This window comes from Salvelinus fontinalis, chromosome 17 (genome assembly GCF_029448725.1).
Source record: "Salvelinus fontinalis isolate EN_2023a chromosome 17, ASM2944872v1, whole genome shotgun sequence".
Lineage (NCBI taxonomy): Eukaryota > Metazoa > Chordata > Actinopteri > Salmoniformes > Salmonidae > Salvelinus > Salvelinus fontinalis.
In genome coordinates this window covers 28,708,104-28,731,776 of record NC_074681.1, presented here as the reverse complement: position 1 = coordinate 28,731,776, position 23,673 = coordinate 28,708,104, and the positions used below count along the sequence as shown (strand labels likewise).

Below are 23,673 nucleotides of genomic sequence, written 5' to 3'. Positions count from 1 at the left end.
ACCCCATTGAACACTTTTGGTATGAATTGGTACGTCAACTACGAGCCAGGCCTAATCGCCCAACATCCCTGATTTATTGAATGAGGGAATAATTTTATAAAGACAAAAGTATTTGGATGTAATGTTGAAAAAGCCAAGCCTGCACACCCAGGAGCTCTCCAGATGTAGGGTTGACCACATGTTAACAACATGTGACTACCAGTGCAGTTCTATGTGGGGGGGGCTAAGTGCCTTTATCAAGGGCACAATGGCAGGAGGTGGTAGGTCTATATAGGATCAAACACAGCAGCTTTCCAGTGTAAATAGTGCTTACTTTGTCATGAAGGCTATAATAATAGTCATGGAAATTTGGTTGAAAGTCATGAAGAAGTCATTAAAAATGTAACCGTTTTAACAGCAAATAATCAGAGGTCTCTATAGCATAATGTCATTTGTGAATTTCGGTGAACGTAGTCTAATAGACCAACTTGGAAAACATCCATTCCTGCACTTTTTACATCCCAAGTCAAGCACTGAAGATGGAAAGCACTATGTTTCACCTATATTAGGGGAAGGGGGATACCTAGTCAGTTGTACAACTGAATGCCTTCAACTGAAATGTGTCTTCTGCATTTAACCCAACCACTCTGAATCAGAGAGGTGCAGGCAGATGGCTTAAATCAACATCCATGTCTCCAGCACCCTGGGAACTGCCTTGCTCAGGGGTAGAACAAGTTTTTTTTTCTAGTCAGCTCGGGGATTTGACCAAGCAACCTTTCGGTTACTGGCCCAATGCTTTAACCACTAGGCTACCTGCCACTTACGGTTCCTCCTTTACTTCATTTTTACATTGATGATCGATTCATAATCGAAATCATGCTGTGTAGCATGTGCCTCCAGACTCCAGACTAGCTCGGAGCTATAGCTCATATTTGTTAGGTTTGTCTTACTTCAAGAGAGCTCATTGCTCATGAAGTATTTTAGGCCAGGAAAGAACATGAGGTCAACCCACTGCCTGGTGGGAAACTCTCTACAATGTGTCTGTTCTTTTAGACAAGGGGGGAAATGTGCTTGTAATCATGAGACGCCTGAATTACAAATTTAGAAAACATCTAGTTAGAAATGTTGTGGCAGGTTTCCTTATTGGAACTGTATAGATTATTAGCAGCAATTAAATGATTGCTTATTTGAGTTGCATATAATGATTGACTAATGACAGTTACCTGGAAAATGGATGTCAGTGGCATTCATAATACAAAAGAGATACGACATTAACCAAGCCTCTCAAATTAAGAAAATAAATACTGGAGACTGGATTGTGTTTATTGGACAGAAAATGAACATGACATGTGTTTTCTTCTTCATGACAGTGTGGGAAATTACACTGAACCAAAATATAAACGCAACATGTAAAGTGTTGGGCCCATGTTTCATGAGATGAAATAAAATATCGCAGAAATGTTCCAAATGCACAAAAAGCTTATTTCTCTCAAATGTTGTGCACCAATGTGTGTATATCCCTGTTAGTGAACATTTCTCCTTTGCCAAGATAATCCATTCACCAGACAGGTGTGGCATATCAAGAAGCTGATTAAACAGCATGATTACACAGGTGCTACTTGTGCTGAGACAGTAAAAGGCCATGTTAAAAGGTGTAGTTTTGTCTAATAACACAATACCACAGATGTCTCCAGTTTTTAGAGAGAGTGCAATTGGCATGCTGACTGCAGGAATGTCCACAAGAGCTGTTGCCAGAGAATTGAATGTTAATTTCTCTACGATAAGCTGCATCCAACGTTGTTTTAGAGAAATTGGCAGTACGTCCAACCGGCCTCTCAACCGCAACCGTATTTCTGTCTGTAATAAAGCACTTTTGTGGGGAAAAACGTATTCTGATTGGCTGTGCCTGGCTGCCAAGTGGGTGGGCCTAAGCCCTCCCAGGCCCACCCACTCATGTGAAATCCATAGATTAGGGATTCATTCGTTTATTTCAATTGACTGATTTCCTTATATGAACTGTAACTCATCAAAATCTTTGAAATTGTTGCATGTTGAGTTTATACTTTTGTTCAGTATACATTGAACTTGCAGCTCATTGTGAATACAGTAATGTAGCTAACTATTACTTGAAAAATAACAATTTTACGCACTTCTTTATCAGTTTCTGTGGCATTTCTTCCTCTCTGTGTACAGACCACATAGTGATACTGGGTAACTTATTGAGAAATGCAACAGGCAGACAAACAGGAAGTCTATTCACAGTGTTCTAAGTAATCTCATGACTACACAAGTTCATGACTCTGTCGTGTTGCTTTCCTCCTAAAACTGCCAATCAGACACTTCTATTTATACTGTAGATGTTGTCTGATTTACTTCACTGTATGTACCAGGCAGTATACTCTAGTAGTGAACAAATGGGAATAACAATTCAAAACATTGGTAGAGTCTCTTAATCCATGTTTGGACAGGTTCACAAGGTGCCTTCTTAATTCTGCCTTTTAAAAGACTTGACTAAGGGGATCGAAGACGAGTCATTTGGGAATAACCAACCGGTTCATACAGTGTGTCCAATATATCATGTGGTCAAATGTACCTCGACCTTTGGCCTGGAATTAATTGGCTACTTATTGATGTACTTTCAAAATCAATAATCTCTTCAACATCAATCTGATATTACAGACATAGTCAAATAATTTTAGTCCAGTGGCATTAGCACAGCTGTATATTGGACCAGTCAGTCAGAAAGTGGATTGGAAAGTACCTAAACAAGGCCTTTGTTTACATCAGAGCTAATAACTACTTTTTGACTATGCCATTACTGAAAAGGGGGGAGAGGTACTTCCATATATAGAATAATCCCCATCAACTGCACTTTGTGTGCTCCTCAGATCCTTCCTACTGTTTTCATAGCACAGGGCCGAAACATTTTACAGGAGTGACTCATGGCCTGTTTTGCTTTTGGGACTGGTTAGCAACGGTGCGGCCTAGCCTATTTTTGGCATCCTGTCAGATTCCAATACAGTCCTCCTGGTTTACTTCTCATTAGCACGCAAACTCATAAATTGTGCGGCGTAACGTTTCTAAGGCCCCCTAATGTCGCTATGCAGTGCAACATCTAGCCTCTCCCTAAATATCCAATAAGATTAGGAGACATAATAGGTTGATATACGAGCACATACAGTTGAAGTCGGAAGTTAACATACAGCCAAATACATTTAAACTCAGTTTTTAAAATTCCTGACATTTAATCTGAGTAAAAATTCCCTGTTTTAGGACAGTTAGGATGACCACTTTATTTTAAGAATGTGAAATGTCAGAATAATAGCAGAGAGAATGATTTATTTCAGCTTTTATTTCTTTCATCACATTCCCAGTGGGTCAGAAGTTTACATAAACTCAATTAGTATTTGGTAGCATTGCCTTTAAATTGTTTAACTTGGGTCAAATGTGTCGGATAGCCTTCCACAAGCTTCATATAATAAGTTGGGTGAAATTTGTCCCATTCCTCCTGACAGAGCTGGTGCAACTGAGTCAGGTTTGTAGGCCTCCTTGCTCTCACACACTTTTTCAGTTCTGCCCACAAATTTTCTATGGGATTGAGGTCAGGGCTTTGTGATGACCACTCCAATTCCTTGACTTTGTTGTCCTTAAGCCATTTTGGCACAACTTTGGAAGTATGCTTGGGGTCATTGTCCATTTGGAAGATGAATTTGCGACCAATCTTTAACTTCCTGACTAATATCTTGAGACAGATGAACGTGGTACCTTCAGGCATTTGGGAATTGCTCCCAAGAATGAACCAGACTTGTGGAGGTCTACAATTCTTGGCTGATTTCTTTGGATTTTCACCTGATGTCAAGCAAAGAGGCACTGAGTTTGAAGGTAGGCCTTGAAATACATCCACAGGTACACCTCCAACTGACTCAATTTATGTCAATTAGCCTATCAGAAGCTTCTAAAGCCATGATATCATTTTCTGGAATTTTTCAAGCTGTTTAAAAGGCACAGTCAACTTAGTGTATGATAACTTCTGACCCACTGGAATTGTGATACAGTGAATTATAAGTGAAATAATCTGTCTGTAAACAATTGTTGGAAAAATTCCTTGTGTCATGCACAAAGTAGATGTCCTAACCGACTTAACAAGACATTTGTGGAGTGGTTGAAAAACAAGTTTTAATGACTCCAACCTAAGTGTATGTAAACTTCCGACTTCAACTGTAAAGGGGATCATAGTTTTAAGAGTTGAATGTGGTGGTGCTTATCCAACTATCTCTAAATCCTGATGTCTAGCCTGCTTACAGTTATTTTACCTCTTTACTCTCCACACCCTACCATCCAGTCAACACCCCCTCAATGTGATGTATGACAGTATAGCCGACAGACAGGGAACTGGGCGTAGATTATCACATTAAATGCCACTTAAAATCATGGCTTGGAGAAAACAGAATAAAGCTCACCTTCTATTATAGAACCGTTGGAATACTATGGTCATGAAACACAGATACTCGTATGGCCAGCATATTCAAGGATCAGTACGAGGTTGAAAAAATAATACATTTCCCCAGTAAGATACCCTTTTTGGTGTCAGTCAGAGCACCTATTTGGTTCCGAAGAGCACCTTTCAGTGGGTCATTTCTCTCCTGTTCCTCATCGCTTTCTGTGAATTACTGTACATGAGAGAGAGTCAAAGGGTGTATGTTTTCTGATATGACAGTCTCTTAACAGTAAGTGTCTCCTGTTTGCTATAGCCATGGATAATACATTTTTTGAACCTTTATTTAACTTGGCAATTGGTTAAGAACAAATTCTTATTTACAATGATGGCCTACACCTGCCAAACACTCCCCAAACCAGGACGATGCTGGGCCAATTGTGTACCGCCCTATGGGACTCCCAATCACAGTCAGGTTGTGATACAGCCCGGGATCAAACCCAGGTCTGTAGTGACACCTCTAGCACTGGGATGCAGTGCCTTAGACCGCTGCGCCACTCAGGATCCCGAAAGGAAATGGATGAGGTCAATTCTCCTCGCAACCAGGGTCACATGACCTCTCACAACTTTCTACAGAACAGTCACACATCCTTGCATCTCTCTGCTTCACCTGATTCCCTGCTCTGTCCACATCCTGAGCATACAGGACACACACATGCACACACACACTTTCATTTCCTCTTTCCAATTTAAGTCAGTGAGGTGGGGCTGAAAAGGGTGAGGTGTTTTGGTTATTTTTAGACAGCCTTTCATAATTATGTTCTGGTACAGTGTTCAAACACTCTGAAGTCAGCAGCTCTTTTGAAAAACTGTTGAAAAACTGCAGACAAATCAAATGAATTATGACCAGCGAGACTCTCTCTCTCTCTCTCTCTTTCTCTTTCTCTTTCTCTCTCTCTGTTTCTCTCTCTCTCTCTGACATCACTGGGAACTTGTGTGTATAAAGTAAACACAAGAATGCAGCACGTCAGGCAAGGGAGTGTGAGCACAGACAGAGGGCCCTTTCTTACACGGGGTGGGCAGGGCAGGGAGAAGTGACTCTGCCCTGAGAGAGTGACACACACAGGGAGAGAGGAAGAGAGAGAGGGAAAGAGAGAGACAGACAGAGAGAAAGAGAGCGAGAGGCAGAAAGAGCGCCTTTCAATACAGACCAAGTATGGGGCAAAGTTGAGAGCTTAGAGTATATCAACAAAAAGCAGCAGCAGATATTGATGAGGATATACAAGGAAGAGGAAAGGAGGAAGAGGAGCTTTACTGGCCTGGACTTCTAAAGTGTTTGCCGGTAAGGTTTACATTTCAAAAGACCTTAAAAGCTCTTGATCTTATTTGGTTGAGTACCTGTGGTTCAGGAGCCAATGAATATACTTATAATACTATGTGTGAACTGGAAGTCTGTTGTTTTGGAAAGTCCCTTCCATCACCCCTCCATGGTCTTTATTCATAGATACATATATTATGTACATATCTACCTCAATTACATACCCCTGCACATAGACTCAGTACTGGTACCTCATGTATATAGCCAAGTTATCGTTAATCATTGTGTATTTATTATTACATGTTATTCCTTTTCTATATATATTTATTTCTCTCTGCATTGTTGGGAAGGACCCGTAAGTAAGCATTTCACTGTTAGTCTACGCCTGTTGTTTACGAAGCATGTGACAAATCAAATTGGATTAGATTTGATCAGTTCAACGGGTACTGTGATGTTCCAGCTGATACTTCGCTGTTCAGTCACTACTCAGTGCCATTCTACAGCATGACTCTTTCAAGTAATGTAAACCTAATCTTAAATACAGTCTTGGGCGTTGAGCCTTGTAAGGTTTTGGTGATGGTTCAAACCTAAGGTTCACCATAAGATCTTGCCATGCTCTCTCCCTCCTCCACCGCTTACACTATTTCACTCGCACTGACTCAGAGGTTACCTTTCGGCATGAGCTGTAACGCATGAAGCCAATGCCCTGTCTTATACTGTGAGGCGATATGATAATGGTTGCATTTGTATGTTGTATTTATTATGGATCCCCATTAGCTGCTGCTTAGGCACTAGCTACTCTTCCTGAGTTACAGCAATATTAAGGCAGTTATGCAATTTGACAAACATTACATTACATTCACAACAGATTTCACAACACAATGAGTGTGTGCCCTCAGGCCACTACGCTAGTACCACATATCTACAACACAAAATCCATGTGTACGTGGGTGTATAGTGCGTATGTTATCGTGTGTGCATGCATGTGTCTGTGTCTGTGTTTGTCTCTTCACAGTCCCAACTGTTCCCATAAAAAATATTCCATCTTGTGTTTCTTACCATGACACCGCGATTTTGAGTAAAGATGTGAATTGGATACACTCTTATGCATGACTTTCTGTGTCTCTAAACTATTGACTGTCCCTGCAAAAGAATGTTGATTGTCTCACATTAATAAGAGGATAAAAATGTCAAATCACACATTTCAAGTTTGTGTTGACGAGTCAGAAGGGTTTTGCAACAAATGATTGCCCTGGGCCATTCATGTGTGGCCTTGTATTGCCTTCTGTCATTCAGGCTTTTAAGTTGGGCAGAGCAGGGTCTCAAGCTTCCTAAATAGCTGTAGCTTGCGCATGCAGTCATAACAGTTTCTGCCCCATCCTGGCTTTGTGTTGCCACTGAAAGTATCTTTCTGTTTACCGCTGATCCTAGGCCAAGACAATGTTAGGTAATTATGTTACATTGTTGTTATTTTACATGAATTTTACAGCCTGGCCAGGTTACAACGTAGATAGTATGATGTCATGCTCGATGAAATGGGGATGTTGTGGTAAAGAATAAGACGTTGATATCTTTTCTCCCCGTTAAAAGCATTGAATTTGAATTAATTATTTTTATTGTCAATATATGTTTGAAAACTAGTCTCTAAGGTCTTCACAGCCTCTGTAAGTACATGTGGAGTGCACTACAAAAGACCTGTGACCATTTTGAACTTTGGCGAGGAAAACGTTCTCACACCTTGCTAGGCAATGCTAATGAGTCATAGTGATACTCATTTATTCCAGTCATCACGTCTTTCTATGTGTGATCATTTAGTGGGCTGTATGTCTCAACATCAGGCTCAACTTCAACACAAATCCAAATGCAAAGGCCTTCATACATAAATAATGGATAGGCTTACATTTAATGGATTTGGTGAACAAATTAGTTTAGCGGAAATGGGACCTTAATGTTGACAAACTGCAAGTAGGTACAGCCTTCTTACTTCAACGCTACAAAATAGCAGCAGCGCACTGTTTCCTGTTGAGTAATGCCAGAATGGAAGTGAAACTGACTATGGGTAAACCAATTTCACATATGGGCTGTGAGATAAAAAACATAATGCACAGCCTATTTGCAGTTCAGTTGCAGTCAGATACATTTGGCTTAGAATGTGGAGCAGGCAATAGAAGACAGAGGAAAAACCTGGCCAACATTTTAATATCCATAATCCTAGTCAACGTAAACCTATAAACTAGAGACAGCTACCATTTGACCTCCTGGCTAGCCATAAAGGTTACCGTTCATCAAGGGGGAGTGGAATGCTACAATCAGTTAATGTTAAAGTCAAAACCATCAAAGCTAGGTTCTGTCCATCATTGCCAATCCCCTCAGAGCTCCATTAGCCGGTACATTTAAATTAGTCCAGAACGAGTGCATTTCCCTCTATGGTGCAATCAGGCAGCCAGAGCCATGACTTTCCCCTCCAACTTTAATGAGAGTAAAGCTGAATAAGATACTTGAGCAGGAGAGGGAAGAGGGGGGAGAGTGAAGAGGCACCAGGGGGACTGGAGTTCATTCTGCTCACCTTCTTCTCTCTATTTCTCTCCGCAGAAAATCTCTCAGAGCCAGAGGAGAATGGATTAAAATAGACAGGAGACTTCAGAGGACCTGAGGTAGAATCCACAAATCCCAAAAGAGGGACACAAACAAACTACTCTGAGAGGCAGACTCCATAGACCTTCCCATCGCAGCAAGGAATGATCGGAATCATTACAGCAACTGAAGGATTTCAAAGGAAAACGTCCATCTCTCATAAAACAATTGATCTTTGGTCTTCAAACTATCATAAATAATGCTTTGGTCTTTAAACCTCCAGACAAGGCACTTAAGGAAGGAGGGGAGGATAAAGAGATTCTCCCTGCATCAATGAATTTTCCAGTCTCTTGCTATCCTCCCTTGGCATGTGCTACTATATCAGCAACATCTTCACTATCAAGAGTTCACAAGCACTAGATCAGGGTCAAATCACCATAGAAACAATCCCCTTCCTGGTAACAGCAACACCCTTGGCTGACTAATTCAATCATCTATCCTTGTTTGCTATTGTGGTTGGCTTCTTCAATAGATGACACTCAAAAGGAGTTGCTAAGACACTGTCAGTGAACCATGAAGGAAGACATCTTGGATTTTTTCAGTAACTTGTGGAAGGTGGCCACCACCAAGCATGACCAGGGGATCTACAATACAGTCTGCCTGGTGGTGCTGCTAACCCTGCCTATGGTGGTGCTCTTCACTTCTCTGGTGGTGTGCTGCCACTGCTGCTGCTGTCGCCGGGCCAACTCCACTGGTTGCTGCGGAGACAGCCCAAGATCAGACACAGCAAAATCAGACAAAAAGAAGAAGAAGAGTCCCAAAAATGAGGACTTCTGGATCTCGGTCAAAACAGGACCTATGACACCAGACAGGGTTGCCCTGACGATGGTGTAGTAGTCGTGACTGATGTTCAGATAAGGTTTCATTCTTTTGTATTTATATTCAGCTCTTTTTTACTGCAAGGTACAGGTACATAATGCCGGGCAAGGCCAGCCTTAGCCTTTTAAAGGCCCTAAGCGATATTTGTTTTTAAGTTTTAAAGTTAATTTCCTGCAATTCTACACATTTTGCCATGGGGTGTACAGAAAATGTTGCAGTTTTAAATCACCTTTTTGCAGTTTTACACATTTTGCCTTGGCTCAGAAATAACTTTTTGCAATTTTATAACAAATTTCATGCCATTCTACACATTTTGCTATGGGGCAGAGATACATTTTTTGACCGTTTGAAAGCAACTTTCCTGTAATTCTACATATGTTGCCATGATTTAATGATATCTGAGTGACAGTGACTAACAAAATCAATGAGGGCCCCATGGAGGTCAGGGCCCCTAGGCACGTGAACTGCGTGCCAGGTCGGTATTCGGCCAATGTTACTACAGGTTTAGATAGCTGGGTAGACTAACTTAACAATCTTAACATTGTTAGCTGACGTGTCTAATTGAGTGATTGTCTGTGACTGACATCACAAGAGAAAAATTGCTGATGCACAACCAAATTTCGAACTTTCCCCTTGTATATTCTACTATTCTAAATCTCAACAGTAAGTGGAGTTTAGTTTTTTTTGGCGGGGGCCCCCTAACAGCCTGGGGTCCTAAGTGAACACATGTCGTTTATGCCTGGAGCCGGCACTGGTGTTCAATATGCTACATAGAAAATCTTGAAAGAGACTAAAAGAACCAATAATATGTGATTGATTGCGTGTGTGCGTGCATACATATGTGTGCCTGTGCATATGCACGTACGTGTTACTGCACCTTGAAGCTAGTTCCACCGCATTTTTTTATTGTTTCCTTCTAATCACAGACTGATTTAGACCTGAAACACCAGGTGTGTGCAATTACCTATCAGGTAGAACATAAAACCAGCAGGCTCCAGACCTCAAAGGGTAAGAGTTGAATACCCCTGTGTTAGAGTGTGCACTCAACCAGAAGGTTGAGGACTGCTTTCTATTTCCAATGCTGGAGGCCAGCAATCTAGTATTGTGATTCGGTTATATTCGGTTAAAGATAATATTTTTTATAGGTTAGACCATTTCAAGTTCAAAGCACTTGCAGTTATTGCACTTACAATGTGAACAATGTGAACTTATGTAACTACTTTGAAATCTTTTGCTGTATTTGCTATATCCACTAAATGGAGATCTCAATTCCATTCATGAGTTGACTATCAATCGCTGGATTTAAAAGAACGAAGTGAAGCACTGAGATCTTTCATTTACATTCCCGTAGAGTATGCTAAAGCTCAGTATTGTTGATGAATGAGTGTTTCTACCCAACAGTTCCATGTGTTACGCTACCTTATGCTCAGATTGCCATGTGTACTGTCTTGCACTGTCCCTATTGGTTCATAAAATCATTATGTGTTATTATTATTATCTCCAGGCTCTCAGACTTTGGGGTGCTAAGTGGATCCTTCGTACATCTTTATCCCTCAGTGCCAATAGCCATCATTTCACATGTAGTGATATTTACTGGCATATCATAGTTGAGGTACTACACCATCATTCAGTATTTTCTACACCATTGTGTTGATAAAACATAAGGTGTGTGCATATGGGGCGTTGTGTGCAAAATACACACATTTTGGGGCGGCAGGTAGCCTAGTGGTTAGAGCGTCGGGCCAGTAGCCAAAAGGTTGCTATATCGAATCCCTGAGCTGACAAGGTAAAAATATGTTGTTCTACCCCTGAACAAGGCAGTTAACCCACTGTTCCTAGGCTGTCATTGTAAATACGATTTTGTTCTTATTGACTTGCCTAGTTAAATAAATAAAAATATGTGTGCAAATAGAAGTTTATAATTGATTTAAAAATTCGGTGACAAATCAGTTTAATTTGTTACTTTTTTATTATCGCTGTTTTAAGATCCTTATTTTGAGCCTAATAGGCTTCTGTATTAGTTATTCACTAAACTTTGATCGAGCCAAATTATGCATTAGAACATACAGGTAACTGCCAAAATGAAGGAAACACCAACATAAATAGAGCGTTGGGCACCACAAGCAGCAAGAACAGTTTCAAGGCGCTGTGGCATAGATTCTATAGTCTGGAACTCCATTGGAGGGACACAACACTGTTTCCCACAATAAATTCCATAATTTGGTGTTTTGTTCATGGTGGTGGAAAACTCTTCTTCTAGTCATGCCAAAACAATGGGAAACTGGGTATTTTACATATGACCCTAAGCATGATGGGATGTTAACTGCTTAATTAACTCAGGAACCACACCTGCGTAAAAGTACTTGCTTTCAATATAATTGATATCACTCATGTAGGGCTTTATTCAATCAGATCCGCTTTAGCCGACATCCAGATAGCGGTGGTTTTGACGTGTCAGAAGTGGAACTGTGTTACAGCTGTCAAATCCACAAGCGGCTCCTGGCATTATAGCCTACCTAAAGGGGACATTGCCATTGACTGCATGAATTCGCATTAAGATCAATCTCATGCAGCCTTGTTTACAAGTTTGAGCACTGGAATGTGAGATGTAATCTACACCTCAATTAGGCTGATAGAAATCCTCATTATTTGAATTATTTTTGATTTGAACATCATTATTTCTGTATAGCCTACACCCTCGGTTTGAACTTTTAATGCAAGGGTGATGGGTTACAATGATCAAGAGCAGCTGCTCTACAATTTGACAGCTCCAACGCAGTTATACCTTCGACACTGCCAGAACATCAGTTATGAGGGTGGCGGCTATCGCCAGTTAATGCTTGATCTGATTGAATCTAGGCCTTACTCAAGTGTTTCCTTTATTTTGTCAGTTACCTATATATTCTGTCTGTTTGTTATCACACAAGAAATCGCTGAGGTGATACATTTTCAAGTTATGAGCTCAGGCCACACTGGCGACTGCATGAATCATGTATCCTGTCATTTGATTTTTCAAAACAGCTGGAGAAAAGAGGAACAAAATAAAGTATTTTTGTAGCTTTGTTGATTCTTTGTTGGTTGGTTCACGTGTGGTTCACAATACATGTGTTTAGAAGATTTCTGGTATCTTGTTTGTTGCATAAATTGACTTCATGCCTAGAGAACTTGGGCAAATGTATCATAATTTAATCTGATATTTGGTAACCAACATAAAGCATTAGCATCCACACACTCTGGATATTTGTTGTTATTTCAAACTGATATGTAGTGATAGTCTGGTTCTGGAGCAGTGACTAGCTAATTCTATGTGTCGAGATAATGACTTGGGGGTTTCCTACTCTCTGTCAGACATGCCGTGTAGCTGAGTCCTACAACTCTGACAGGCCCAGACATTCAGAGGCAGAGCACAGACATGCAGTGGAAAGTCTATGTGGGCTGATGGCAGCTTGTCTGCCATGACACAACCCACCAACCCCAGCAGTACTCCATTTCTAAACAAACAAGTCTTGTTTGAATACTACACTACCACTCATGGAAAAATGACATCAACCCTACCCATAGCCACACACACACTTCAATGGTGATTCAGCCTATGCTCATGGGTAGGTACTCTGTTGTATGAAAGCCTGTTTGTCAGATGCAACTTTGGAATCTGAGCTCCAAACTTGAGCTCATGTTGAACTTGTTCTCTGTGAGTGAGGTAAATAGCCACAGACTCAAAACACTGCTGCATGTATACTCAAACGTGTAGGGATGACAAAATAAGCATATATGTTAATTGACAGTTGAAGTAACCTTTGAAGCAGGAATAAGCATTATAAAGGAGTCCTTTTCAGGGTAAAACTGTTTTACTTATTTTTTCTACGGGAGATGTGTCTAAATGGATAAAAATGTGTGTGAGGCATTTCCTTCCCTTTCCATCCCTATTACATTCATCTCAGTATTAAAGACATGCTACGCTACTTTTCCGACTAATAAAGTATTTTTTAAACCTCCCACTTTAGGCTAGACGTGTCAATGTGTAGTTCATACATGTATAATCTAAGAGCAGAATGCTGTCTTACCTCAATTATACACAATTCCTAGTTTCAAAGCCACCATTTCCCCTATATTTCCCCCCACGTTGGCAGCCCCATAGCAATTAGAGTTCTAGCCAATGAGTTTCAGCCCCTCGCATTTGCGTATTTCTAGCAAGAGGCCTGCCCTTCATTATCTAATGAGGTTGCAGTACGGGCCCAACAGCTCAGTGGACACAGCAGAGAGAGAGAGAGAGCAAAGATGTGGTGCACATATCTGCACATATGTGGCGTACAGTAGTACGCAATTGTCGGGAACTACTTTTGGCTCGTGAGTGCTACTTTCAGACTAGTGGCTAATAAGTATTAGAGAATGTCTTTAAGAGCTCATTTACCCCGGAGTGCTGTTATAGGAACCAATCTTCTTTACAGTAATTTGCAATCAATGTGGTTCAAAATAGCTATTGCATCAATTGGCTCCTGTGAGACATTTCAAAGCTCAGCTAGAATATTCCACAGTAGGCCCCGTCCTCTTCTTCCTTCTTTATCATTCTTGCTTAACTTTGTGAATATCTTTCTTGCATTGTTATTCACACAGTCCGATGTGTGAAATCATTCCTTAGCAGTGAATTGAAACGACAGCTGAGAAACCAGAGGAAGTTGAGAAACCTCAACTTGTGGTATGATACACAACTCAAGTGTAGGTTATCCTAGACTTTGTCTGTCAAAAAGAAAACCATAGTCATTCAACTCAAAAAGGACAGAAATAGGGACCATTTTCAAATGTCCTGTCAAGATCAGGTTACCTGTGAGGTTACGTCACAAAGTGATATGAATGGTAAAAAAGCAAAAGGAAACTGCAAATCTGTTCTGTTTTTCTGGTATATCTAACCTTTTCTGCAAATCTCGTTTCTGGGAAAGAGATGGTGAAAATCAAACGTGTTCTACTTCGTTCCTCTTCAAGTATGAATTGAATTTGTTGATTAACATCAACTGCATCTTTTTGATAAGCACTGTGTGAAGTCATGTCCCATTCAAATAGCACTCTCTGTCTCTGCAGGCATAGATGCTAGTGCTAAAATGGACTTCAATATAATACAACAACTGGGTCATTCCACCAATTTGCTGCCTTTTGAGAAATTAACTTGTAAGAAAAAAAAGTTTGATTTCACCTATCTTTAACATTTCGTTATTCAACTTCATGAAAATCATGTTTTCCCATCTCAAATGACTATAGTAAGTGCCTATTAAGTGTGAAATAAAGTAACAGGGATGGCCATAACAGGGCTGACGATTTCTTCTGAAATCAGCCATAAATCCCCGTGTGACAGGAGGAATGGAAGTATGTTGTGTGCAACAGGTAGTGGATATTGAATGCAAGCTTCACCAAAAAAATGAACTTGTTGAAACATTTATAGCCTGTCGATCTATGGATAAAAAGGTTGACATGTTATGCTTGACACCACAAAACCCCAGAAAATGGCCAAAAAAAGCTTTTACTCTATGATTTGACTATTAGATATTTAATGTTTCTTTTGCCAAAAATATTTTAAAAGGAATAGTTTCACCATATTAAAATGGGAGTTCAGTTCACATAACAGTGTTGACCTTAAAATGAAGGACAGATGTAAATGAATCACTAATCACATGAAATACATAATAGTCTTCAGAAATGACTGTCATAGTGGTGAAACTTGGAGACATTCTTGGAGACATTTTGGGATTAAGTGGGTTAAAATCTTCCTAGAAGTGATACAGAGTTGATGGAGAGACATGTCAAAATGCTGAATTTTTGGCATTTTAGCAAGCCTATGTTCATTTTAGAAACCCGATTGATTGAATTCTCCATGTGGTCTATATTAAAGGGCACTTCATTTAATATAGCAGGCTTTTAATTTCTACTTAAAATATCAAAGGGCACTCTTTTCGTGGAACGACACAATTACAAAACACACTTGAAAATACAATCTTACAAAGGAGCATGTCATACATTCTATTTCTTATGCATAACATCTGAAATGTGATATGTAGCTAACTCTGTAGGCTGGGTAGGCCACAGACCAGAGCTTATAACAGAGGGTCAGGGTCTATGCTATGTTATGAATGTGAACAAGAGCAGTATAACTATTCTAAAAACATGGTATCATTGGGTAATCTAACTGATTATGCATAATAGGAGCAGACAGTGTTATGAATATAGTGACAGTTTAATGCCATGGAGCCAGCCTATAAAATGTAATTATATACAGTACAATAGGACAGAGGTAATTTGCTAAGAATCTATGTCTGCGAGGAATGCCGCTTTAGGACAGAGCCAAGATACGAAATCCTTTTACTTTGCCCATGTGATAATACTATACAGTGAAAGTTGCAGTTCACTTGTTCATAATATATATGAAATAAACCAATATAATACAAATATCCTATTAAAAATAAAGACGTTTATGGCTGCAGCCATATGATATGTTAACATAAAGTAAGTTATACAATAATCTTGAGAAAGATTGATGTTCCTGGTTTGAGGTTCTAGCTACTTTGCCTGGTTTGTAATGAGGTTCCCATTGACTGCTTTAGTTCATCAGAGGGACTATTTTCTGGGAGCTGTTCTGCTGCTAAGCGACCTCCTCTTCCTGGTAGTGCCAACAGGCCGAATCTTCATCTCAGTGAAATCAAGAGACATCAGGTGACCCTTCCATGGCTCCCAGTTCACACCCTGGTAGAGGTTAGAAAGAGAGACAGGACAACACATTAGCCACAGTCAGCCAGATGTTTCATGATACTAGTAACTGCTTCACACTGAAGAGGATTTCATACTGTCTCATATCTATCAAAATAAGGTCAAATATAGAATGATCCAGAATGAAACTTCTATCAAGTTCTATCTGTGCCGGTGATGTCTTCATCAATACTGACACAAACTTATTATGCATCTCATTAAGAGAGGCATGGTATAACTTGATATGACAAAACAATTCCCTCCCATTTCCTCTCAACGTTCTTCATGCAGACACAACAACAGTTCTTGTTAGGCTCCCTGAGAATGAAAGTTAGCTATAAACACCTGCTATTTATAAGGCTTTTAGAGAAAAGTGTATCTTTATGGAAGCTGATAAATCTAGGACAGCCATTTCACACTAAGAATAGAAAACCCCTACCAGACGCTCACTTGCAACTACCATGGATTCTGTATTATGCTATCAGCGCCATCTGCTTGTACAATCTTGCACTACACCCCCAAAAAACTACACTGCACACGTCTTACCATGCTGTGTCTGTTGTCTCCAAATTTGCCGTTGAGGTTGGCAAGGTGACAGTTTTTGTACCACCATGCACCACGATGTGTCAGGGCACAGTTACCAAGAGCAATGTCATTGTCATTGTCAACAGTGGAGAAGGGGCGACCTTGATGGTAGTTCATGGCATCGCCTGGAAAACAATCATATACCAGATTCACAGCATCCATTGTGAAAATTCTATTCATTACAGTCACAGCTGTGTGGTAATTGGTTATGTGTGTGGGTTGGAGCCCTGAGTTTGTTTAATGTGTGGAATATTTATGCTTGTATTCCTCAACAAATTGCTAGAAAGATACAAAGAGATGGTCCACCTGCTGTTCCACTGTATTCACCGATGGTCAGCTTGAACTTCTGCTTAGCCGGGGCTATCTTGAAGTTGTCATAGACAGCATAGGCCTTCTCTGAACCCACACCAAGGTCCACTCGCAGCTCGTACTGCGTGGGAGTATTGGTCAGCTCATAGATATTGTCCAGACCTGTGGGTTAGAGTAAGAGAACTTTGAGGGCTTAATACATTTACATCATCATTATCGGCAATATCAATTACATGAGAGGAACTCCTAGGGACATAACAGTCCTATTGAGATACAAGAGATTAAAAGGATGCCTATACAGTACTAACCAAGCCAAAATTCATCAGTCATGTTCCCAAAACCAGCCATGTACTGTCTCCAGCGCTTCATGAAGTCCATCTGTCCATTGTTGCGTCTCTGGAACACCTGGGGAGTGATGTACTGTAGATCTCAGTCTCTGCTCACACACACATTTGATTGATAGTTTGATTGACAACTTAAATCGATGGTCCATCTATCCAGACCGTTTTTTCTTTCAGTCATCAATACCATCAATCATAATGTACTTTAGCTTGAGCGTACCACCCATCCACCGCCATCAGTGTCCATGTCACAGTACACCTCCATGGGCTTGGTACGTTCACTGTTGACGTAAACGGTGTAGATTCCACTTGCTACGTTACCATTCTTCTTAATCTGAGTACAGTCCATGGGGAATGGGTACAACACACCCACTGTGAAGGATACAAGTACACTGATTCCAGTAAACTATAACCAGTATGGGGTTCAGGGGGGGGGGGAAATATGTAACGATGTGTCAAGTAATTACTCTGATATAGCAGCAAGCTAATTGACCTGAAAGTTGGCTTTCAGTTATATTTCACTAAATATTTCACAAGTGACCAATTAATGGTAAGGAGAAAGAAATGAAACATTACTAATCAAATTGAAATTATAGCACAAGAGTGTAGTGAAATGCTAACGTCTCACCAAACTGAGTCAGACTAGTCTGGTGTGTGGATGAAGTTCATAGAGGGCACAGTGTACCTGTTTTGAATGTGATCTCTATCACTCTGCTCCTCTTTGGTCCTCTGTAAGCAAGGAGGGTAACAATGTAGTTCTTTCCTTTCTCCAGGCCCGACATGGCAAAGCTGCTCTCTCCTGCCATCAGATTCTTCTCCACAGCCTATTCAGAACACAGTGGAATTACAATAATTCACTGAGACAAGGAAGAGTCACTGACACAGAACTAAAGACCACTGACGTTGGTTTTTACAAACGTTTCGCCACTAGAGGTCAGGGGTATAACACTGAGAATACTTGTATTTTGTACACAATGCACACCAACAGTAACTTTGTCGATTAAGGCAGCTCCCCGCACCTCTCTGATTCAGAGGGGTTGGGTTAAATGCAGAAGACACATTTCAGTTGAAGGCATTCAGTTGTACAACTGATTAGGTATCCCCCTTTCCTTTCCCTTTCATATAGGATGAAATGAAATTGTGATCTCAAATACCGAAAGCTACGGAAAAAACACAACTGGCTAATATAATAGGTTTCTATAGCTGCATACATATATCATACCATTGCATATTTCCATGCCCACAACTAGAGCGTGAGTTACTGAGAATTAGTACCTTCAAACTGCCATCCTCAGCTCTCAATGTGAGGATGTAGCCATCAATTCTGGCTAAGGGAGCAGTCCAGGTCAGGGTAGCTACATTCAGTTTAACATCCGATGCTTTCAAGTTTTTTGGTGCGTCAATTTCTATGGAGAGAAGATCCCAAAACAGAAGCCATTTAGTCAAATAGAATGCATGAATGAAAATGTCCAGATGCAGTAATTGGATGGCTGAATAAGAATATGACAGTTGATGAAGTACTATTTATCATGCCTGACATTCCTCCATCTCTATTCTCCAATAAATGTCACTGTTTGTATCTCATATTGAGCAGATCCTTGAACTGTTAGTTTGGGTTGACCAGAATTCCACTAAGAGCGAAAGAACCTGACAGCTCCTCAAAGATGATTATGCCTCCACACCCGGATGTCCTAGCCATGTCTGAATCCTGGCTTAGGAAGGCCACCAAAAACCCTGAAATTTCCATCCCTAACTATAACATTTCCCGACAAGATAGAATTGCCAAAGGGGGCGGAGTTGCAATCTACTGCAGAGATAGCATGCAGAGTTCTGTCATACTATCCAGGTCTGTGCCCAAACAGTTTGAGCTTCTATTTTTAAAAATCCACCTTTCCAGAAACAAGTCTCTCACCGTTGCCGCTTGCTATAGACCACCTTCTGCCCCCAGCTGTGCCCTGGACACCATATGTGAACTGATTTTCCCCCATCTATCTTCAGAGCTTGTGCTGCTTAACACCCCGGCCATCCTACACCCCGGCTTGATGCCCTCAATCTCACACAAATGATCAATGAACGTACCAGGTACAACCCCAAATCTGTAAACACTGGCACCCTCATAGATATAATCCTAACCAACCTGCCCTCCAAATACACCTCTGCTGTCTTCAACCAGGATCTCAGCGATCACTGCCTCATTGGCTGCGTCCGTAATGGGTCTGCGGTCAAACGACCACCCTCATCACTGTCAAATGCTCCCTAAAACACTTCAGCAAGCAGGCCTTTCTAATCGACCTGGCCCGGGTATCCTGGAAGGATATTGACCTCATTCCGTCAGTCCTTAGCATCGAATAGCCCCCGCGATATGCAGCTTTTCAGGGAAGTTGGGAAAGAATATACACAGGCAGATAGGAAAGCAAAGGCTAGCTTTTTCAAACAGAAATTTGCATCCTGTAGCACAAACTCAAAAAAGTTCTGGGACACTGTAAAGTCCATGGAGAAGAAGAGCACCTCCTCCCAGCTGCCCACTGCACTGAGGCTAGGAAACACTGTCACGACCAAAAATCCAGGATAATTGAGAATTTCAATAAGCATTTTTCTACGGCTGGCCATGCTTTCCACCTGGCTACCCTTACCTCGGTCAACAGCCCTGCACCTCCTACAGCAACTCGCCCAAGCCTCCCCCATTTCTCCTTCACCCAAATCCAGATAGCTGATGTTCTGAAAGAGCTGCAAAATCTGGACCCCTACAAATCAGCCAGGCAAGACAATCTGGACCCTCTCTTTCTAAAACTATCCCTCGAACTTGTTGCAACCCCTATTACTAGCCTGTTCAACCTCTCTTTCGTATCGCCGGAGATCCCCAAGGATTGGAAAGCTGCAGCGGATATCCCCCTCTTCAAAGGGGGAGACACACTAGACCCTATCTACCCTGCCTTTCTAAGGTCTTCGAAAGCCAAGTTAACAAACAGATCACTGACCATTTCGAATCCCACCGTACCTTCTCGGCTATGCAATCTGGTTTCCGAGCTGGTCATGGGTGCACCTCAACCACGCTCAAGGTCCTAAATGATATCATAACCGCCATCGATAAGAGACAATACTGTGCAACTGTATTCATCGACCTGGCCAAGGCTTTCAACTCTGTCAATCACCACATTCTTATTGGCAGACTCAACAGCCTTGGTTTCTCAAATTACTACCTTGCCTGGTTCACCAACTACATCTCAGAGAGAGTTCATTGTGTCAAATCAGAGGGCCTGTTGTCCGGACCTCTGGCAGTCTCTATGGGAGTGCCACAGGGTTCAATTCTCGGGCCGACTCTTTTCTCTGTATACATCAATGATGACGCACTTGCTGCTGATGATTCTCCGATCCAACTCTACGCAGACGACACCATTCTGTATACTTCTGGCCCTTCTTTGGACACGGTGTTAACTAACCTCAAGACAAGCTTCAATGCCATACAACTCTCCATCCGTGGCCTCCAACTGCTCTTAAATGCAAGTGAAACTAAATGCATGCTCTTCAACCGATCGCTGCCCGCACCTGCCTGCACTTCCAGCATTACTGCTCTGGACGGTTCTGACTTAGAATATGTGGACAACTACAAATACCTAGGTGTCTGGCTAGACTGTAAACTCTCCTTCCAGACTCACATCAAGCATCTCCAATCCAAAATGAAATCTAGAATCAGCTTCCTATTTCACACCAAAGCATCCTTCACTCACGATGCCAAACATACCCTCATAAAACTGACTATCCTTCCGATCCTTAACTTCGGCGATGTCATTTACAAAATAGCCTCCAACACTCTACTCAGCAAATTTGATGCAGTCTATCACAGTGCCATTCGTTTTGTCACCAAAGCCCCATATACTACCCACCACTGCGACCTGTATGCTCTCGTTGGCTGGCCCTCGCTTCATTCATCGCCAAACCCACTGGCTCCAGGTCATCTATAAGTATTTGCTAGGTAAAGCTCCGCCTTATCTCAGCTCACTGGTCACCATAGCAGCACCCACCCGTAGCACGCACTCCAGCAGGTATATTTCACTGGTCACCCCCAAAGCCAATTCCTCCTTTGGCCGCCTTTCCTTACAGTTCTCTGCTGCCAATGACTGGAACGAATTGCAAAAATCACTGAAGCTGGAGACTCATATCTCCCTCACTAACCTTAAGCACCAGCTGTCAGAGCAGCTCACAGATCACTGCACCTGTGCATAGCCCATCTGTAATTAGCCCATCAGACTACCTCATCCCCATACAGTTATTTTTTTCTACTTGCACATTAATTTTCTGCACATCTATCACCCCAGTGTTTAATTGCTAAATTGTTATTATTTTGCCACTATGGCCTATTTATTGCCTTACCGCCCTTATCTTACCTAATTTGCATACACTGTATATAGACTTTTTCTATTGTGTTACTGACTGTATGTTTATTTATACAACTCTTCAACACGTGTCACACTGCTTTGCTTTTTCTTGGACAGTTCGCAGTTGTAAATGAGAACTTGTTCTCAACTAGCCTACCTGGTTAAATAAAGGTGAAAAAAAACACCATAACCTCTTGTTCAGTAATGACTATCTGCCTCATTGGACAATGAATGCGTGGGATTATCATGAAAATACAGATAGAAAACCTGTCTCAGCTGGTGTGGAGCTCTTCCTGCTGACCCGGGAGCCCTTGACAGCCCAGATGTAGACTGTGTAGAGGACTCCAGGCCTCAGCCCAGTCAGCCTGTAGGAGGTGCTGTCTGCCCCAACAGGGATCTCCCCACTGGAGCCCTCAGCAGAGCTGTAGCTGATCAGGTAGCCATCAATGTCCGCTAAAGGTCTGTCCCACCACACATCAGCTGTGTCCTCTGTCACTTCTCTGGTAAAGAGGTTAGTAGGAGCATCCAGATCTGGAGAACCATTAGTAAATGGATTATTACTATATACAGTCTACCATTCATTTTTTTTAAATCATCTGGGAGAATAAAAGTTGTGTTTCCCAAGAGCGAGATCATTTTCAAGTCAAGATTTGTTAAAAAGTAGCACAAGTATTTTGCATAGAATAATTAACAAACTAATATTGAATTTTTGGGGAATTACAACCCAATAGCAATGTTTGTTGGATGTTTTTAGGCCTCAAAAGTGGTCTTCTGTTGAGATATGTTCACGTTACAGGCCATCCGTTTTGTAGCTGCAGCTATATGGCAAAATTCTAAATGACCTGGGAAAGATTATCACTATATCATTTCAAGCTTTGCAATGCTAATTTGTGTCAATGTTTTTAGGGGGTTGAGGAATATAGCTGGATGTACACAGTCAATGGTGTGCAGAAAGTGGACTAATCTTGACATTAAGGTATAAAAATATCAGACAAACATCAATTTTGAAGTGTAATGTATTTTTGAGTATACATATTATTAGAATATATCATTTTCTGTGATGGTCAGTTGTGGTATGACTAAGGACATGTGAGACATGTTTGATTGATTATCTCTTTGCCACTTTTACTGGTAACACTACTTTGTATAGTCCCAAATGAATTATCTAACACAAACACTTCCTATTCTAAGTAACATCCATATCTACAGGGTTTTTCAACACTTTGAATCACGAGACAAGTTAGTGACCTGTCTCAGCGTCAACGAAGCTCTTCCTGCTGACCCGGGAGCCCTTGACAGCCCAAATGTAGACTGTGTAGAGGACTCCAGGCCTCAGCCCAGTCAGCCTGTAGGAGGTGCTGTCTGCCCCAACAGGGATCTCCCCACTGGAGCCCTCAGCAGAGCTGTAGCTGATCATGTAGCCGTCAATTTCAGCCTGGACTTTATCCCATGTTACTGTCACTGTGTCTTCTGTCACTTCTCTGGTCAACAGGTTAGTAGGAAAATCTAGTTCTGGAGGGGTATGAGTGTGAGTTAATTTCAGTAGTTTCAGCACATACTATGTAAGTAGCAGGCACTAAAAGCTAGATGTGTTAGGAACTATGTTAAAGCCTATGTTATGTCATTCTACTAGTGCAATGTTATCACATGAAGATCTTTAACAATGTATTTTAAAACATATATTTTTCAAGGCATTTTTCAATTAATTATCAGTGTTCACTTTAACCTCAATGACTACCCAAGCTAAAAGTCTACCTACCACCACCCTGTTTGTTACCTCTTGTTAACTCTTGTTTGAGAGCAGAAAGCTCTATGTACCACCTTCCATTAGTCCTGTGTCACAGTTCATTTACGTTTACTGATCCAGTAATCCAAGCCTTCCCCAACCTACCCCCATCCAGTCAGCAGACGAAACATGGGAAACATGGGGAGCCCTGCTTGAATTTCACCCCTCTCGGATGTTTGTATCCATGTGGAATCCCGTTGTTTGACGTATGGGACAGGTTAGCGTACTATGTCTGTTTCATTTTCTCACTGAAGCAGGTGTCCATGACAATGCAGCTGTAGGCTTACAATAGGCTTCCAATGTCCCACACCAACAGTCTCTGAAGGCCAGACGACCAAACCTCACCTACAACCTAATGC

The 23,673-nt window shown here is 41.3% G+C and overlaps 2 protein-coding genes across 3 annotated transcripts in view; one reads left to right on the top strand and one right to left on the bottom strand.

Annotated features, from left to right (window-relative positions):
* Window positions 1-5,457: 5,457 nt before the first annotated feature.
* Window positions 5,458-12,412, top strand: LOC129814117 (uncharacterized protein KIAA0040-like). Its single transcript, XM_055866926.1, has 2 exons — window positions 5,458-5,756; window positions 8,325-12,412. Exon 2 carries the CDS (start codon window positions 8,880-8,882, stop codon window positions 9,198-9,200), a length of 321 nt encoding a protein of 106 aa, XP_055722901.1. The 5' UTR covers window positions 5,458-5,756; window positions 8,325-8,879; the 3' UTR covers window positions 9,201-12,412.
* A 2,663-nt stretch (window positions 12,413-15,075) lies between these two features.
* Window positions 15,076-23,673, bottom strand: part of LOC129814116 (tenascin-N-like) — a 35,859-nt gene continuing 27,261 nt past the window's right edge. For both annotated transcript variants that reach the window (XM_055866925.1, XM_055866924.1), the window contains 9 exons: window positions 22,777-23,040; window positions 21,796-22,059; window positions 18,428-18,558; window positions 17,838-17,976; window positions 17,373-17,524; window positions 17,120-17,216; window positions 16,809-16,973; window positions 16,464-16,627; window positions 15,076-15,914 (listed from right to left, as the gene is read on the bottom strand). In XM_055866925.1, coding sequence (XP_055722900.1) covers window positions 15,789-15,914; window positions 16,464-16,627; window positions 16,809-16,973; window positions 17,120-17,216; window positions 17,373-17,524; window positions 17,838-17,976; window positions 18,428-18,558; window positions 21,796-22,059; window positions 22,777-23,040 — 1,502 coding nt within the window. In that variant the 3' untranslated portion in view covers window positions 15,076-15,788. The remainder of the gene's footprint in view (window positions 15,915-16,463; window positions 16,628-16,808; window positions 16,974-17,119; window positions 17,217-17,372; window positions 17,525-17,837; window positions 17,977-18,427; window positions 18,559-21,795; window positions 22,060-22,776; window positions 23,041-23,673) is intronic.